General features: G+C 46.0%; 2 protein-coding genes across 5 annotated transcripts in view; both read left to right on the top strand.

Moving 5' to 3' along the window:
• Positions 1–3,166, top strand: part of FBXL8 (F-box and leucine rich repeat protein 8) — an 8,159-nt gene extending 4,993 nt beyond the window's left edge. For 2 of the 4 annotated variants that reach the window (XM_035898783.1, XM_009643251.2), the window contains exons 3-4: positions 338–565; positions 1,182–3,166. In XM_035898783.1, the coding sequence (XP_035754676.1) occupies positions 402–565; positions 1,182–2,157 (1,140 nt within the window). In that variant the 5' untranslated portion in view covers positions 338–401 and the 3' untranslated portion in view covers positions 2,158–3,166. The remainder of the gene's footprint in view (positions 1–337; positions 566–1,181) is intronic. The other 2 variants (XM_035898784.1, XM_035898785.1) reach the window with 2 other exon arrangements.
• A 524-nt stretch (positions 3,167–3,690) lies between these two features.
• Positions 3,691–19,253, top strand: part of HSF4 (heat shock transcription factor 4) — a 23,881-nt gene continuing 8,318 nt past the window's right edge. The window contains exons 1-8 of the mRNA XM_009643250.2: positions 3,691–3,939; positions 7,824–7,932; positions 9,045–9,172; positions 10,571–10,695; positions 12,971–13,046; positions 14,340–14,404; positions 17,274–17,373; positions 18,138–18,256. Of these exons, the coding sequence (XP_009641545.1) occupies positions 3,817–3,939; positions 7,824–7,932; positions 9,045–9,172; positions 10,571–10,695; positions 12,971–13,046; positions 14,340–14,404; positions 17,274–17,373; positions 18,138–18,256 (845 nt within the window). The 5' untranslated portion in view covers positions 3,691–3,816. The remainder of the gene's footprint in view (positions 3,940–7,823; positions 7,933–9,044; positions 9,173–10,570; positions 10,696–12,970; positions 13,047–14,339; positions 14,405–17,273; positions 17,374–18,137; positions 18,257–19,253) is intronic.

Genomic DNA, 19,253 nt, shown 5'->3' with positions numbered 1-19,253 from the left:
CCAGTTTTAAAAATCTGTCTCAGCCTTTTGAATACCAGTGCAGCAGTACTAGAAACTTCCCCACAGGAAAAAAGGCTTTTTTTTTTTCCCCAGAGCTTTGATCTGACATCTTTAACTGTTGAAAAGTATCACCCATCTTCTTAGGATTGACTGAAAAAACTCTGCAAAACAACGAGCTGATAGATTTTCCTCTTTTTTGTGTTCAATTTCAAAATCCGGTGAAGTTTTAAGTTTGAAAAAATTTTGACCTTCTCTGTGATCCAGTTGCATTGGTTTGATTTGTTAAATAAATCCTTATGTGTGCGTCTCTCTTGTTTTGTTTTGTTTTTCTGAACAGGGACTTTGCAGAATTAATTGCAGTTTTGGGATTTTCCCATTCTAAACCCGACTGACTCAGCAAAATGCCTACTTCAGTTCCAGAACTGTGGAACTGCATCCCGGAAGAAATCCTCATCCAAATTTTCTATTATCTTTCTCTTCGAGATAGATACACAGTCTTCCAGGTGTGCAGGCAGTGGGCTACAGCTGTTTCTTCTAGCTCTGTTTGGCATTTCACAGAGATCAGGTAAGAGGAGCGGGTTTCTGATGTCCAAGTGTCATAGAGTCACAGAATCATTTAGGCTGGAAAAGACCTTTAAGATCAAGTCCAACCGTTAAGCTAGCGCTGCCGAGTCCACCGTCTCTGCAGGCATAACCAGATCATTTTGTTTTCAGTGCCTGGCAAACACTTGCACCGCTCTACTGTGACATTGTTGATATTAATTGTGACTTCTGTGTGTGGTGATATTATCTTACAGGACTTACACCTTTTTATGTAATGGAGAAAATTGTGTAATATGCTGGGGGTTTTTTTAACTGCTGCTGCTGATTTGGGTTTTACGGGAAGTATTAGAGTCTTAAATATATTGCTCTAAGTTGCCATTTGAGGATGGGAAGAGACGGTTACTAACTGGTCCACTTCATCATGCTTACTTCTCTGATGGGTTCTTCTGGGGACTTATTCCTCTCACCTCCTGGCTTCTTCAGTATCTGGCCTTATAGTGACTGCCCAGGCATCAAGTGAGAAAAAACATCTGGGGAATCTGTTGATGTTTGCAGAAACACTAGTAAAGGAGAGTACCTGCTCTCTAGTTGGTCAGCTCAGCGTTCACAGTGGCTAAAAGTTTGTTTTACCCTTCCAGCTGTGATTCAGAGGATGAGGAAGGCATGCTGCAGAGCCTGCTCTGGTTCCTCAGCCAAATCAAACACCTGAAGATCGTGTTTGACCAGTCCAAGGAGGTCAACCGGAAGAACGTGACACGCATCTTGGATGTGTTGGCAAAAGAGAACCACAAACTGCAGCAGCTGTGCATTGTGTGCCGTGGGGAGAACCCCTATTTCTACTCTGGCCAGGACATCCTACAGAGCATACGGAATATATGCGACACTAAAAACCAGATAGATCTTCAGCATATCGATTTTCGAAAAATGCCCTTCACTCTTGACGATGAGCTTGTTGAACTCTTAGCTACCACCAACCCAAACTTGCAGAGTTTGTTCATCAACAACCGCACCCTGGTATGCAATGTGGCACCAGACACCATCAGGAAAGTTCTCAGAGCATGTCCCAAACTCTCAGCCTTGGGGGTCTACTACGCCAGCTTGTCTGACGATGTGTTTCAGGAACTGCTCAAGCCCGAAAGGGCAGCTTTCACCCACTTAGATGTTTTCTGTGAGCGCCTGGACAAATACGTACCAGTCATTTCAGAAGAGCTCTGGGCTGCTGTAAGTCAAAAGCATCCTCAACTCTGTGTAGACCTAGAGTTCGATCATACGGTCCCTGCCTGCAAAATACCACGGATCCTAAAGCTGAATATACCTGTGAGCACACTGCAGCTTAATACCTATAACTACATGGTAAATCAGATTAGGTTTGTCACCCAGAGCTACAGCAGCACTTTAAAGAAGCTGACGCTGCAAACCACGTCCTCGGAGGACTTAAATTCCTCGCTAGTAGATCTGGCCAGGCAGTGCAGAAATCTGTTGGAGATCCACTGCTACTGTGTGGTCAGCCAGGAGGTGGTAGAAGCGTTCCTCAGGCACTGCCCCAGCCTGAAACAATACACTCTGAAGGTCACCAAGGAACGGCACCCCTGGAAACCAGTAACAGTTCAGTGACCAGCTCCTCCTTACTTCCTGGGGAAATCATGGGGATCTGCAAGAAGATTTAGGGCTATAAGGAAGACGCTGCAAAATGCCCTCTGTGCTCGCTGGGAACAGGCTGTTTCACCAGCACTGGCTGTTACATATGATGCATGCCCATTCTGCAGCCCAAGCACTTACACTCAAATGTGATAGTGAAAGGGTCCTACGGAGAAATAGAATTGCCCTTTATTTTCTTTTTCTCTTTCTTTCTTTCGGTTATGGAGGGCAGGTTTTTTCTTCTCTGCTGCTTTATTTAGCAGTAGCAGGAATACCAAGTTTACCCCTTCTGGGTTTGACCTCAGCAAAATTTAGTTTTGATTTTGCAATTTTAAAGCACATCAAAGCCAAGCGCACTGTGTCAGGTGCCCAGCAACTACTTAAATAGTTAAGGAAGTGGCAGCTTCAATGCAGGCATTTTCTGCCCAGTGGGGTGTTAGCCATGCAGATTCAGTGAGCTATAGACAGGAACTGTGGTCATCTGATGGAATATCTGCTCTAACCTTGATAATTCCTCTTTTGGCAGATGGTGAGCTCACCCATTATCCAGTTGTCAGGTAGATTCCAGCTTGAATGGATATACCAGGAGCTGAATTATATTAGGAAATACAAGCAGGAGAAAAAGCACCTAAGGAAAAACATTGACAAGGCAGTAATAAAAGGCAAAGGCACATGGCCTGCAAGCTCCCTAGTCCATCTTGTCCTTCTGTTGCTCAGGAACACAGATTTCCAGGTTATAATTCGAATGCCTTTTGCAAAGACCTTTGCTTTCATCACGTTGTTAGTATATCTTGGGAGAATCATGAGTGTTAACTGTTTTTGCATCTGGTACCTGTATTCACATGCAAGTTATCTTGCATCTGAATTAGGTTATGTGTGTGTTGGTCTGTTGTACCAAAGATTTTGGTGACTGTTATTTGAAGAGCAGTTTCTGAGTTGGAATGATCCTGGCATAAAGCTACACTGTGCGCACCTATTTAGAGCTATCTAAAGCATTTATATTAATAATAATAATAAAGCATATTGCCATCTAGATTCTACGTGTAGCTGTTTTCATTGCCCTCTTTTCTTACCTAAGAGCCCAATCATTTCTCTTGACAAATAACATGGAATCTGTAGCCAAACCAACTTACAATTTTGACTTTTCAAAGCCTCGCCAAAGATGTTCAGCCGTGAGGTCTGGCAGCCCTTGTTCATCTGTGCCGGCCAAAGTTTAGGACAAGAAAATTACAAAGTAACAGTTCAGGTGCCTTCACAAACCTGGCATCGCTATGCCTGGGTGTCCCCCAGACTGTCGGCAGGTGGGTTCGCTCCGGTGACTTGCTAACCTCTCAGCATAAGGTGCGCAGCACGTGGTTCCCTTTGCATGACGCTGCGTATTTATTCACAGCTCTGTGAGATCGGCTGCAGTGCATTTTCATTCTGTGTATTGTTCTCCGGGGCTGGTGATGCCATCGCATTGTGCTGAGTTTTTAAGAGTGCGAGCAGCACTGCTGATGTGACTCCCTGGGAGCCTACTTTCCACTGGCCTGGGATAAAATTCGGTGGTTCATTCTCTGTCGGACGCACGCACGTGCAGGGAGGCAGGCACGCCGACAGCGATGGGGTTAGTGTAGCTGGGACGCTGAAAAAACTATGCAGGATTCACCCAGCTCTCTGGTGATGGATGGATACTCCAGCAATGTGCCAGCCTTCCTAACCAAACTCTGGACGCTGGTGGAAGATCCCGAAACGAACCATCTCATCTGCTGGAGTACTGTAAGTACAGCGAATATCGAGTGTCACTGTCTGCAACACCAGGAAAAATGAGGTGTGAGGCCCAAGTGCTGCATTGTGCAGCAACTTTGCTTTACGAGTGCTGGCCAGCTGACTGGGAGAGCGAAGGGACCGATGGTTCATTAGGGGGCCTGTTGGATATACTTGATATTACTCATCTGCTGTATTGTGCGTTTTCTGTTTCAAAGGGTTAACTGGTTTGGGAGTGCTTTAATAACAATATTTACACATTTCACGTGAAGCATCTTAAAGGGTGTCTAATATTAAATCTTCTAAAAATCCATATGATTTTTATGGATAAAAATCTGCCTCTCTTTAAGAGAGGTTTTTCACCTTGCTTCAATCTGTGGTTCCCTAAAATTTTCTAGAAAAGATGCAAAGCCCTGAAAAAAATTCCATTGCCGTTTGTGTTATTTCACATGTGTTTCGTAGCAGCCTTTCACAAGCGCCCTGGGAGAAGGCAGCAGATAAACAGCATTCAGACCTCAGGCTAAAACCTGTGGTTCAAACAGCTCTCAGGCTGGCACCCTAAGTCACTCATGTTTTGGAAGAGCTTTACTTGATTGTTCAACGAGTCTGTGTGGTGATCATGGTGATGTGTGTATGTGCTGTCTGTACAGCTTAATCGGGATAGATTGCTTTGCTTTCATTTCTTATCTGTCACTGAGGCATTAATATACTAAGTGCAATCAGAGAGTTAAAATTATTTATTTGTCCTCCTCGTACAGCATTTTGATACCACATTGTGCTTTTGACCTAAGACTTGCTGTGAATAATGTGATTTGTCTTCAGCAGGGAGTTATCAGATAAGTTGTGTGCATAAACTTGTTCTCCAAAATCAGGAATCTATAACACAAGCAGATTTAAAGGGGAAAAAAAGAAGTCTAAAGCAGCCTTTCTGTCATGTGTTTGTGTCCAGAAGAGCTTTCATTCAAAGCTTGAGATAGGATTTGAGCTGCAAGGCAATGGTTGCTTTCTGATGGTGGTATTACACAGCCGTACCTCTGAGAACCACCAAGTTTTGCTATCGTGTATTTTAAATAAGAACTTTCAAACTAGGAAGGATTTTCTAACATGTGCAAATAGTCCCCTCACTGTTACACTTTACAACATCGTTATTTTTGACTGCCCACCACCACAACATTGCGCTTTCCTGCAGCCTAACTAGCCTACAGCTGCATTCTTGGGAGGTTTTGTTAAGGCTTTTAGATGTCTAAGTTTTCCCATGTTGCCTGTTCCCCTGTTCTTCCTCTTCTATCCATCAGTGTGGTTGGAGCTCAGAAATTGTGTGCATGCCTAAGATTTCTGGATATAATTGGAACTCTGAGAATATAGGACCTATGAAGACCTATGAACCGTTTCTTAGCATGAAGGAGAAGAGGTGGAGAGGAAACGTGGTAATGATTTCTATATACACTAAAGGCTGTTGTGAGGTGGAAAAGAAAAGTGCTGTTCTGTGTCCATGGTAGATTGGACAAGAAGTAATTCAATGAATTTTTGAAATGGAGGATGCAGTTAGGAAGAACTAGCAAATTCCTGGAGTAGCTTGCCTGGGCAGGGCACAGGGTGCCTGCATCATGGTTCGGTCAGAAAGAGTTAAGCATCTGCTCAGAGTGACACGCTGCAGAGTGAATTTTGCCTGGGGCAGAGAAGTGTCTCCCAGCTTGTGCTCCCATGGTGTAGGACAAGCAAGGCACAGCTGCTGTGCAGGAACAAGCTGGCACATGCACAGTTCATCGGTGAACACGCAGTAACTCCCAAGTCTCTTGTGTCTGTAGGAACCTTTTTGGGTGCGCCAGCTTCTGAGAACATTGCAGCCCTGAATTCAAAGGAATGACCTCTCAAGAGGTCTCCATAAGATGTTTGGGTACACGAAACCCTCGTGTTTCTCATGTTACATCAGCCTGCCCAGCCTGGGACACACAGCTGTATGACAGAGAGAGTGAGTGGGCAGAAGTACAAGGGAAGCAGGGTAAACCAGCTCTGTCCCCAGAACAGCCTTTGCAGTGTTGGGAAACCCTGGTCCCTGCTGTCATGTCTTCAAGCTCAGTCTGTGAGGATAATTTCAGCATCCGTCTGTTAATTAGTGAATCTCTTATGCCCTTGACCAGCCTTTGCTTCTGCTGCATGGGGTAAGGAACAACGGGAAAGACCCTGGTGATGGTCAGAGGGCACTGTCGAGGCAGGCGCTCACGTTCAGTGTTTGCAGCAGCAAACAAGGAGCAAGAAGTACAGCTGACCCAGAGACATATGTTTGTGGGCAGGCAGGGTTAACTGGTAGAGCTGACAAACGAGCCAGAGCACAGAGGGAATTGGCACTGTTTGGTGATGGAAATGCACTGGCAATGAGTAGGGTGGCAGGGTTTGCCAGCTGGCTCTTTTCCGCTGGCCATGGGCAGGCTGCAGGCACACACTGGCACCTCTTTAGTCACTGAACTTTCTCGTGATCCTGATTACACTCCCTGTTTTAGAAACTTCCAGGCAGCCCTGAGAGCACCCATGGAGGTACGGACCCTGTGATGGGTGTGTGGTGGACCCGCACACCGCTGGTACACTCCTGCTGCCACAGAGCCCGAGTGCTGACTCTTACGAAACACTGAAGTATCTGAAATACTGAAATATCTGCCGATGTCTTTGCCCTGATAGAGATCTCTGCATCTTCCCTGTCCCTCCATAAAGCTGTGGAGAGCTTAGGCTGCACAGTTGGGTGGTTCCCCAGTTCTGCAGGTCTTTCTCTCTACACAAGCAAAGCCAATGTGAACCCCTGGAAAATACCATTCTCTGTAAGTTTACAAAAATGCCACGTGAGCCCCAAACTCCATGTCTGAAATCATGATTCTTCATTGCTCAAAATTCCTGGTGCTGCCCCGCCCCCCCCCTTCTGGAGCACAGATGGGATTTAAGACATTCCCCCATCACCGTATCCTGGAGACACTGATCTGTTGAAGTCGGAGATTTAGAAAACATTGTTCTAATTAATTGCTAATTTTTCTGTCCCTTAAAAAGGTCACGTGGAATGCTGTTTGCAAAAAGTTTCAAGGCAGCATCACTGCGCCGCGTCTCACGGGCCTTCTCTACACCAGCTTAACTGCCAGCAGGTAGAAGGGCAGGCAGGGGAAGCACACGGCCTGCAGCGTGTCGTCTCTGCCAGCAATCCCGGGCAGTTTGCCTTGTTTTGCAATCACAGATCCTGGCAATGCAACCTCAGAAATGGATATTTTATCTGGTTCACATGGGTGTTGCTAGCTTGGACTGTAAAGCATGACTGTTAACGTTTTGCAGTTCCCCTTGTGGCTGTGTACTTTCAAAAATAGTCAGGAGAAGCTGTGTAGAGCTTCTAGATCAGTGTGGTGTCTCCAGGGATGATTTGCTTTCTTGCCTTGCTGTGTTTCTGGTACCATGTCTCCAGGCAGTGCTCCCTCCAGGACTGCTGGAGCAGACAGGTCAGAGTTAGACCTGTACAGGCAGACTGAGGGGTTATGATGGCAATTCCCACTTTCCAGGACCTTCATCAGACACCACAGTCTTTCTGTGAGGTCCATGCAAGGGTGGATGATCACAAGACACCAGCTATTTCTGTGTAAAAGTCAGTAGTTTCTGTCTAACATCCAAGGCTCTGAACTAAGCAGTGGCAAAGCTTAGTAGAAAAAGATCAAAACGGCAGTCATAGAGGACTGGCTGTACCAGAACTGAAAGGAGTGGATCCATTGTTGAAGGCTGTTGTCACTCTTCTCAGCTTCAAGGTGACAGTTCAGAGAGCATGACTTCCCCCACTGTAGGACTCAAGGGAATCGCCTCTTCCTGGGCACCTCTTTATGGTGGGGGATGCTCCTCTGACTTCGCCTTTGTCCTTGTCTCCTTTGCAGAATGGCACCAGCTTCCATGTGTTTGACCAAGGACGCTTTGCCAAAGAGGTGCTGCCCAAGTATTTCAAACACAACAACATGGCCAGTTTTGTCCGGCAGCTGAACATGTGTAAGTTCAACCTCCAGAGCCTAGGCCGTGTGGGTGCTACAGACACGGGGGGGAGCTACAGTGGGTGCGGGTGGGACAGGAGGCATGGAAGGGAACCGTGGATAGAAAAGTCGAGGTCTCGCATGTATGTGGCGTTGTTGATTTTGCCAAAGAGAACTTGCCTCCGAGATCCCAGGGGAGTGATTTCCTTGCACTGACCTTAGGTTCCAGCATGAAATTTCTGTTAGATTACATTGTAAGAGGTGAGCTAAGAAATTTCAGCTACCAGTTTTTCTCTTGTGTCAATTTGATAACCTGTTAGTATTTTTTTTCCATTTTATTCTATATGGGGCTTTTTCCAGCAGCCTGATACCGTGACACCTCCATCAGAAACTGCTGCTTTTGAGCATTTCACCAGCCAGATCGCTGAACTAATTATGGACAGTACTTCTCCCTGCAAACGTTGCCTTGCTTTTTGAACATTTTCACCTCTTCATGGAGGTTTAGGTGTAGTTTTTAGCCACATCTAGACCATGACTGTATTAAATATGGTTCGTTTTTGGAAGTTTTTCAATTACTAATTCACAGAGTTCCTCAGTAAAGTTTTAAATTTTCTACTTAACTATACAGTAGGACTATTGTAAATTTTAGGCCAGTCTTTAGATATGGTTTCGAAACCTTTCTGGGACTTCAGAGAAGTACCCAAAGTAGATTTGCAAATGTGCAGGTGACCCTTTTTTCCAAAAGTAGCACCTGGTGCTGGTCTGTGCCTTTGAAAAACCTTCCCTTGAATCCCTTTGGCTTTCAAATCAAACCAGAGATTTCTTTCAGCTCTTGGCAGATGGGCCAACATGCCCAGGGGATTGCTGGAGAGGCTTTCACAGCGTGGGCTGGTGGCAGCGTGTCCCCAGAGCCACAGGGTGTCCAGCGTGATGCATGGGGCTCTCCCTTGCACTAGATTTCTTGTAGATGTGGCCCAAAAGCGTGGGGAGGGGGTGCGGCTGTGCCTCGAGCACCAGAGCAGCTTAAAAAGCAGAGGGGGTGAATAGAAATGTCCTCAAAAGCAATGGGGTGGGAGGCGAAGGAGGAGGGCCTGGGTCTGTCAGCCCTTTACCCACTCCCTCTCCATGCAGATGGCTTCAGGAAGGTGGTGAACATCGAGCAGGGAGGGCTCGTCAAGCCCGAGCGGGACGACACTGAGTTCCAGCACCTCTGCTTCCTGCAGGGCCACGAGCACCTCCTGGAGCACATCAAGAGGAAGGTGAGGGGATGGCACAGCTGGGGGGGGACGCCTGGCTGGGCCTTGGCAGGCCCCTGGTGAGCCCCCCGGGGCGGGAAGGCTGAGGCGGGAAGGCTGAGGCGCGGCAGTCCCTGCTCCAGAAGGTTCCACACCACCAGTGTGAAGAGGCTGCCTGGTGCTTTTTCAAAACATCCCTCAACAATCTGCCCCAGAGCTTAACTAATGGTCTGTGTGGAGGCGTGGCTCTCTTGGTTTTGCTTTAAGTCTGCTGTGTCTTTCTTTAATTTGTTTTTCCCAGAGCTGTCTGCTGGGAGAGAAGCAGTGAATATTTGTTTCCTGTCCCTCAGGCATCTTGGGTGGGAAACGCTTTGCTTCCCCCTGAGCAGGAGCCCTTCTGTGCCTGCTGCTGTGCCTCTCTGCCTGGGCCTTTCTAACCCTCCCGCATCCCTTTTTTGGGGTAGATTGACCAGAACAGCACTCCACGGTCATTGCGAGGGTTTCTGCCACAGCTGCAAACCTCTCGTGATAACTCCCCCAATTTTTTTTTTTTCAGACCACAGGCTGCTGTACTATAGACCGCTCAGCGTAACTCCAAGATCACCCTGTGGTCTGGTTTCTGTCCTTTCCGTATACATGTACGGTTGGGGTGAGGGGTCCTCTCGGTGCAGGGCTTGGCTTTTGTCAGAGTTTTGTTTGTGGTTTTTTGCTCCATTGCTCAGTATCATGAGACCTTTGTGTAGTGCTACACAGCCAAGCTTGCTTCGCACCACTCTGCTTTTGAATCGTTACCTGCTTTTCTAGATAAGTACAACACAACTCCTGCTGGGTCTCCCGACAGTCATCTCCTGTTATTACTGAAGTGATAACCTACTCCTGCCTTCTGTTTGCTATATTTTAACTTGTTACCGATGCCCCAAAAGGGCTGTTCTCTTGCTGAATATCGACTTCATAAAAGGCAATTCAGCAAAAGCCTTCTGGAAATCCAAGCGTAATAATCAATTTGAAGCAGCTTTCAGGCTCAAACCTGTAAAATGTGAGGCTGGATTTGGTCTCTCTGTAGTTAAAGTAGAAAGAATTAATCAAATAACCTAGTTAAGTTCCACCCTGTTCTTCAAAATACCATTTTTTTTTCTCCAAGCTGATTTGAAATAAGTCCTCCCTCTAGTGGAGAATGTCCTGCTGCCAACAGACCCTCTGTGAAAGCATTTTTCCTGCTCTTTGCTTTATTTTATCCCTTTGACCCTTGCAGTAATACCCTAAGGCTAGTTCAGACTCTTGTACACGCATCACCTGTCCCAGTATTTCTGCATGTCAGAGTCTGGCTGGTGGAAGTCCTGCACCCGAGTCACAGCAATGACTCTGTCTGTCCATGCCCTTCTTGTGTTGGTAAAAATCCACCTTTGATTTTTTCCTCCTTAGGTGTCGGTAGTGAAAAGTGAGGAGACCAAGATGCGCCAGGAGGACCTCAGCAGGTTGCTATACGAGGTACAGATACTGAGAAGTCAGCAGGAGAACATGGAGTGTCAAGTGCAGGACATGAAGCAGTGAGTTGACTCCTACTCAGGCTGCTTCTTACGGGCATTTGGTTCTTGAAAGTTGTTGATCTTGGGGAATGTTTGAAACTTCGTCCTAGGGAGCACATGCTCAGGGACTGGTCATAGGGACTTAGATCTGTTGAGATAATAACATGTAGGATTTCTGTGCAGACCCCATGATCTACAAAAGTAATTAATGCTCAGCCTCTCTGTCTTCTGTGAAGCGTGGACATAGTTTCTTCATCTATATTTTCCCTTTACGGAGGAGGAAAGCACAGAGAGGACCATGCAGGAAGTATGCGTATGGCCGGGGAACCTAGCTCAGATAACTGTATTTCCTCCAGATAAAAATGATGGTAAAAAGAGATTTAACTCTTTCTCACACCTAGAAGAGTCCTTGGCAGAAATGTGGCGGTGCCATCAAAAAAATAAAAAATATCTCTCTGTCATCCTCCACCTCCAAAATATGTGACTGGCCTAAAGTATATAAGAACACAAGAACTGCTGTAGCATTTAGTCTGAAGGCTGTGTCTCCTGAGATAGCCAAAATTGTTGTATAAGAGCAAAACAATCATATGCAGTGCTTGTTACATGTGGCCACCTGACCTCCAGCTGCCTGAGACACTGGGATTTTCCGAGTGAGATGCAGTCACTAGGAATTTAGTAAATGGATACGGTTTTATAAGTCATGTACTTGGAGAGGTTTTTATGTGCTTCCAGAATTTTAATCCCTACAGAGAACTTCGATTTTTCAAATGCTTTTTAAACAGTAAGACCTAATAACTTCTTTTATAATGAGAGCTGATATTCATACATCACCAGAGGACACTGGGCCTTGGGAGAACACCAGATACTGTGAAACTTCATTGCAGCCCAGCCCCTTAGGTGCAACAGATAAATGTTTTTATCCTTCATCAAATTTTAATGATGCCCACACTTAGCACATGCAGGAAATAATGAAATCCGGGTACAGTGGCAATGGAAGAGTTTCTAGGCTTGTATCATGTTTAATTTTTAAGGAATTTCAGTATTGATGATTTGGCCTTGCTTTTAGTTTATTCTTCCTTTCGATTTGCTTGCTCCCTTCCTCCATCTGGCAAAAGGCAAAACGGCAATCAACTGATTAAAATAATACAGTTTTAATAAACTAAGACAGATCAGAAATCCCAGGCTGAAACTATGTTAATAAATATACACTGGTGAGGAACCATTAGGACACAACTCCAGTACAAGCTGTCAGACTAAGAAAAGCTGCTCTGCTGAAAATCCTGTCAGTACCGGTGCAGAAAGTTCACGGCGGAGATTCTTGCTGTACGAGCTGCTGTACTAGGGCAGCTACTGTGCTCTTTCAAGCCCCTCATATCTTCCCAGTTCGAGCATCGATCCTCTCTAGAAAGATTAAAAGCACCTGAGGGATATGTAGCAAAAGGACTTATAAATTTCACCTGTATGTGATAGGTTTTGCTGGCCTGTCGGTTTTGGTGCATCCATATACTCTTGAGATAAATTGACTGGCAAAACCTTTTTCAGCATGGACTTGGCTGGCATCCAGATTTGGAGGCAGCACAGCAAATAAACTCTGCATCTTCCATTTTCCAGGGCTGACTTTTCAAGGAAGCCCGTAACTCCCCTGTGTGCTATGTTTGCAGACAGAAAATAAATGTACTCTATGTGATTGCAAGCTGGACACAAGTCTGTGCCAGATGAAATCAGTGACTCCCAGTAATGAAATCATTACAGTCCTCCTAGTGCAAAGCTCTCAGATGCAGAAGCATCCCTGGAGCTGTTTCAGTTGCTCCCAAACATGCCTTTGTACCACCACGTGTATGAGGTTTCCGCAGGCAGAATACACAGGACCTCTGTCCATAGGATCTCTTGGTCTTTGGGGACAGTTGTGGAGAGGTTGGGCTTTCTTAGCTCTCGCAGGAAGAACAGTCTTGGTGATCCAAATCATTCAAAGTCATAACTCCAGCCCTGCTGAAATTCTGAATTTGGCCCAAATGTTCCACAAAAACTAAATACAGTCCTCCTGTTACCCTCCCCTATAGATGTGGGCTTGTCTTTGGTTTTTCCTCCGTGCTTTGGTCTGTAGTTCTTTTGAGGTAAAGGAAAAACAAAGAAACTAATTTTGTGACCCCATTTGGGACACCTGAAAAGAGCTAAGCACTGCAAGAGCCCCCAAGGAAGACAGGCTTTGCAAATTGGGTCTACTGTGCATCATGGCAGCACCACAGGTGGTTGGGATGTTTCTGTGCTCATGGAAAGTTTCTGTTTTCGCTTTCAGGCAAAATGAAGTTCTTTGGCGGGAAGTTGTTTCTCTCCGGCAGAACCACTCACAGCAACAGAAAGTGATCAACAAGGTAGTAGTCATGTAAACTCCAAACTCACTTGTACTGTGTGGTGTATGTCCTCCTCTGAGCCCTGTCAGTCATTGCTGTGATGTTAGAAACCACTTTCTAACATTTTTCTTGGTCAAAGTCCTGACCAAGAGAGCACAATTGTCTCTAATTGTCCTGTATTGGCTTGGTTCTGGTTGTACCCAAGCCTTTGGGTTTCCCAAATCTTTCCTCTTTCCTTTGGACAAGAAGCTGCAGGCAGCAGAATTGGCTAGCTGTTCCCCCAGTGGAGACCTCCAGCAACTTGTACATTTTCTAGTGCTACTGGTATAGTTCGAGGAATTACTGTACAACTCCTTTAGAAGGAGCACTGCGGAGCCATCTCTTTTAAAATCTAGCATGACCAGTACTAGAAAAGGCCTCTCCAGTGATTCCCAGATGGTGCTGATGTGACTGAGCATGTCACATTTCCCAGTCCCCCTGAGAGCCACGTTCTGACCCTCACGTGGCATCACAGAGTCATAGGACTGGATAGAAATGCACGAGGCTATCAAACCTTCCTCCAGCTCTGAGGCTGGACCAGCCGCACCACTCATTGTAGAGGCATTTATGCAACCCTATTATGTTATATTGAGCAATGAGTAAGAGGCAGCTGTGATATATAATAATAATAATGCTCTTTTTGTTTGGAGGTCAAAGCAGAGCATTAGGCTCAAGCTGACCTGGGAACATGTTGCTAAGTGATTCCTCTCCAAAGCCATTCTGCATCCTTTTTAGTGTCCTGTTATATCAACACAGAATTTCACAGGGCTGAAAAACTCAACTGAAAGAGCTAAGACCTCCATCCAGGGTCTCCCCTAGGGGGTTGCCTCTTTCATTTGCAAAATCTTTGTCAGACTTTATAGAGCCTCTTATAAAGGTCTCTAAAGACTTCTGCAGAGGCCAAGTCTAACTCCAGGCCAAGGAATGTTTGCATGTGTACTTCACAGGCAGATTCCCAAGTCTACTAGTGCTAGCTGGAGTTCTGCACAGAAGTGGAGAGAGAAAGTGGTGAGCATGTGCATCTTGCAGCCTTCGTGCAAAGCAGGCACCTGGCTGTGTTTCTTGAAAGCCAGGCAGGTCGTTTGAGTTCTTGGAAAGCTTAGTTTGGGTTTGGGCTCCGATTTCTCAGGCAGTTTGGCTCCCATGTTTCATGGCTGCTCCCGGCTTTGGGGGTGATGTCGGGAGGGAGGAATGTGTGAGGTAAGAATGGCTGTGAGAGCAGGGAGTGCTGAATCACTCTGCTGATTAACACTGGATTTTGATCTCTCCTGACAGCTGATTCAGTTTCTGTTTGGCCAGCTCCAATCAAGCCCTAGCAGCACTGGGATAAAGAGGAAGCTGTAAGTACCCTTGTGTGGTGCGCACACGCTCACGGGTGCATAATGCTGCCCCCTCACTAAAAGCACAAGCTCAGCTCGCCCAGGCTGGCGGTCACCGGACCGGGGCACCATGGTGATGGGAAATGAATGGGCTGAACTGCCGAGTCAGACCTGCTGACATGCCCCATTCAGTGCTCTTTAGAGAAGCACCATGTCAGCTCGTGACCTTTATTTAGGGAATACAGGGCGAGATGGGAGATGGGAACACTAACTAGTGGGAGGGTAAAGGGCAGGACCCTGCTGCTGGTCCTACAGGTTCTAGTTTTGCCGCTTGTCATCAGTGGGAGCAGGGCTGGGCCCAGCCAGCCCACAGACACCCACAGTTACCAAGTGGGGTGTGTCTCCAGCACAGGTCTGGTGGCACACAACCTGCAGGCCTTATGGAGAGAAAGGTGGAGAAAGATTTTAGCTAGGGGTATCTTTAGAGTCATAAATAAGTTCTTCAAGGCAAGTGAATAGAGGAGCTTGAATTAGGAAGCTTAGTGCCTTCCAAGAGAGCAGCCATTCATTTCTTGCTCTATGGTGCTTGTGATCTAACGAGGGGAGAGGGGCTACTAAGAGGAATTTGCCTTTGTGGCTCTGGCTGAGGGCAGGGACCTGCCTCCAGTTCCCACCTTTATTACCCTGTGGCCTTTGGCAACTCAGAAACTTCTCCATGCCTCAGAGAAAGGAGCCAGACTTCCCAAGAATGGAAGACTTCCCCTTCCTCAAGGGAACTGATTTTCTTTAAGTCAGTGTCCTTGTTTTTGGCTGACTCTTCTTGTGAGGATTGTACAGGAAACACAGGATTGAATGAAGGAGCCCATAATCTGTACAAGGAAGCTGGGTACTCTTACCTCTGCCTACCCCCTCTACTGAGCCTCAGGGAAGGGATAAACACTGCGCGCAGAATGGTAGCAAAGAAGGGCTCAAGGGGAGGATGTCAGCTGCTCTGTCGCTGAGGTTCATGAGTGAGGAAATCTTCCTCCAGTGGAGTCGGGAAGCAGAGAAATGAGATGCCAGACCTGATCTCTAATTTCCACGCTCAGGGCTGTACCCTACCTGTAAAAGCTTTGCAGCCCAAGAAACGTTGTCTTAGACTACTGCTTTCTGAGAAAAGCAAATTGTTAGTGAGAGACTGTGCTGCATGGGGCAGAAGAGCACAGAACTATCTGCACGGCCACTGTGTTGGCCTCCTTATGATCACACGGATACAACCCAGCTGCAGTTTGCATGGTATTGTGCATGTTAATTTGAATTTCTGCTTTCTTGGAAACACAAAGCCCTGTGTTCAAGGAACCTCAGCTCTTGTGTCTATATCTACACTTCTAATGTTTTATCTTTCACAGTTGTGTTTTCCTGCCTGTCTTTTAAATGACTGCAGGAACACATAGCGTACAGCCTGGAGCAACTGTTGGCGCGGACCCGAGTGCTGACTGGGGGCTCTGCGTAGGTTTGGAGAGGATGTAGGCACGTCTGACCAGGGAGGCTGTTAGATGTCAAAGTTTCTTTGATAAGAAGTGTTGGATGGGGAGGTTCATTTGTGGTACCTGGAGCAGAGAGCTGGACACTTACAAATCTGTAATTGTCACGGGGCTGGCTATGATATCTCTGTGTGTACTGGAGGGTAGCTTATGTCATAGCAAGGCCCATGTCAGGGTGATTCACATGTTCTTCTTTATTCTCTGTCTTTAGTTAATGTCATAGAATAGAAAAAGGCTGTTAAAGGGGCTGTTAGGCCACGCTGGGATCTCAAGCACTGTGGTCACTGTGTCCTGCCCTTTGCTGTGGGATCTCATTGGAGTCTGAGCAAACCCGTAATTTCTCCCAACGTATCCAGCTCCAGTGTCTGTAGGATGAAGGGAGCTAGGAATTATCTTCTGTCAAACCTGTTAGACATTACTATGGAAAAAACCTTTTGGCTTTCCCTGGTGCCCTCAGTCAAATCACTGTCTTCTAAATGAACACTAAAGATACTTTTCCTGACTGTGGGACAGTGGGAGGAGAAGCGGGATTTGCTAGGCAGTTTTATAGGATCATCCCAGCCTTAACAATAGTGGGTGGGTAGCAAAATATACCAGTTCCCAACTTCTCTAGGCCTGTATCACAAAACCAAGGACTGCCACCCAGGACGTTTCAGGATGGAAAGGCAGCGCTATTTTGAGGTTCCTTCTCATTTTCTCTTGGTTTCAATCATTCACTAAACACTCCTGCTGCAGGACCCAGCATGTAGACCCACTTCTTGGTGTCAGCAGACATCTGTAAAAGCCTGTCAGTCAATTTTTAAAAGCCTGTATGCAATGAGTTCAGGCGTCTCTTTGTTTTGCATCTCCCCCTGTTTTATTACTTAGTGGGTGGCATGGGTTCCTGTTACGCAGTGCTGTGTACGGAGACGTAGTTTTGCCAAAGAGGCCCTGGGCACGAGAGAGCTGGTAACAAGGCCAGATTCCCAGTACTGCATTAATAATTTCAGCGTAGCTACCTCCAGTTAAACAGGCTGAGCATCCAGCCCAGAGTTTGAAATCACTAGCAATTAGAAGAAAATATGAATTGAATTTGTTGAACTCAAAATATGAATTTAATTTTTTATTTTACTTGCATCTTTCCAATATGATCCAGAAAGCCCAGATCATCTCTTTTCTATATGGCTAATGCCCTTTTTTAATGGTGACCTCCTCTAAAACTGTTGTTTCCCTTCCTTGTCCATAACACTGGACAAGAAAGTACCTTACAGCTGAGGCAAAACAGAGTACCCAGGGGAAAACAACCCTTGGCTGAGAGAGATTTCTTGTATGAGCAATGACGAACCAGTCAGTATGTGCTGGGAAAACAAACCTGCTTCTCTTCACAGACCTCTGATGCTTGACAATGGGATCTCAGCTCCCCAAGTGTCCAAGTTCAGCCGGCATTTGTCTACGGACCCCCTCCATGACCCCTATTTCATACAGTCGGTAGGTTTACTCCAGCCTCTGAGCTTTGTGGGATTTCTTTGGCCAGGGTGGAAAAACGTTTGAAGCAATAATACAGATTAAGTACAGAGTAAGTAGTTTGGCAAGAGTTTGGCAGTGAAGAAGAGGTTTGCAAAGCTGAGTGACATTTATTATTTCTTCAGCTCCCCTGTTCCAGGAAGGGGCGCGTGCTTGCGTGCGCTTATGCTGTTGTGTTCATGTGGGAGGGAAAGGCAGACCCCATACACCATGCTCTCCGTGGTGTTACTCCAGCCTGGCTCACTTCAAGGGCAGAGAGGAAAAAGTATGTTCTAGAAGTGGGTACTATAAGCTTTCTGACCAGAGTCAGAGTTGCGGAGGGATCCCCACCACCCTAACCCACCAAAGCAGACACCAGACACATGACACTTATGTCACACAGTGAAAAGACTCAAGCTGGCGTGAGAGACCCATACTCCCCCGTTGGGCTGTGCTGGATTTTTCCCTCCAGAAGAAGCTAAGCAGTCTAGGCAAAATGTCAGACCTGATAAAACCTCTCAGTAGCTGACACTACAGTCACAGTGCTTATTTTGCATCTGCACCTCTGTGTGGTTGGAGGAAAGGCCAGAGGAAATTACAATGCTGCATGGTAGGTAAAAGCTTTCTTGGTTTCCATACAAGGAGGGCGCAAGGGCACATTGCGTAAACTCTAGCTGTCTCAGATAAGGCTTTGGGCTTGTTCTGGTCCTCAGAAGGATTAATCTGTATGATTTTTGCTTTCCTCTTAGCCATCGACAGAATCTGCCCCTTGCCTAAACAGCCCTGCTGGCGGGCCCATCATATCTGATGTTACAGAAGCATCACCATCCAACATAATAAATATGCAATCCCCTCCTGAAAATGACAGGTAAACATGTTTGTGATTAAAACCAGGGAGCATCAGGTATGGACATGCATAATGTCAAAAGAGTTTTTCCTGGCTGTAATTCTACTGAAGTTTCTGTCTGATTCGCAAATCTCTATATAGAGATGGTGGGCTGGAATATTTTTTCCACCCAGTTTGCGATGTGGGTCAGGCTTTCAGAATTACGGAGGAATAATAAGAGCATAACTTTGGAAACAAAGTCATGAGTTTCATGCCGAGAACTTCCACTCACCTCTTTGGGAAGCATTCCATGCTTCTTTATATTTTGTTCTCAAGACAGGGACTGGTCTCAGACTTTATCAAATAATGAGATGAGAGAGAGAGAAAAGAAGTTTCCTTTTGGCTTTGACAAAGAAGAAACAGAATCAAACTGTACATCTTTCTGCTAATGAGAACAGAAAGGCTGCATCACAACAACTTCCGATGTTTGACAGCTTTTCTGTGAAATGGTCCCAGTAAGTTAAGAACTGAATGCAGAGGTATTTTAAAGCTTATCTCTTCCTGCCACAGACATGCAGTGTATTTAGGGCTCATAGCAGAATAGCTACAACTATGTCAGTGGAAAGTAAGTAGACAGATGAATCACGGAAACAGTTTCTCAGGCATAGAGGCAAGGCAGTTATACTCTAGAAATGGCCTGTTAATCTGCCTAATAATTGAAAACATAGCCATAAAATTAGCTAGAAGCACGTAAAGAGCTCCAGATTAAATAGAAAAAACCACAAAAAAATTCGAAAAAACAAGCAACTGGAAACCATTTCTAAAGCTGAAAAATTTTAATATAACCTTCAAGATAAGTTGCTTATTTCACCTAATTACTGAGTGCCCTCTGGTGGCCTGTGATCTATGACGTGTCTCGCATGCCTCGAGAATCTGAGCCAGCCATGGCCCTAACGAGTTCAGGAGTGTGGTACTTCCTAAATCAACACAAGCTTCTGGTGGCAATGTAGGATTCACCAGATGAGAAGATGATCTGAAA

Source organism: Egretta garzetta, unplaced genomic scaffold (genome assembly GCF_000687185.1).
Source record: "Egretta garzetta isolate BGI_Z169 unplaced genomic scaffold, ASM68718v1 scaffold27, whole genome shotgun sequence".
Taxonomy (NCBI): Eukaryota; Metazoa; Chordata; class Aves; order Pelecaniformes; family Ardeidae; genus Egretta; species Egretta garzetta.
The sequence above is the reverse complement of the archived record's forward strand: the minus strand, read 5'-3'. Positions and strand labels throughout refer to the sequence as shown.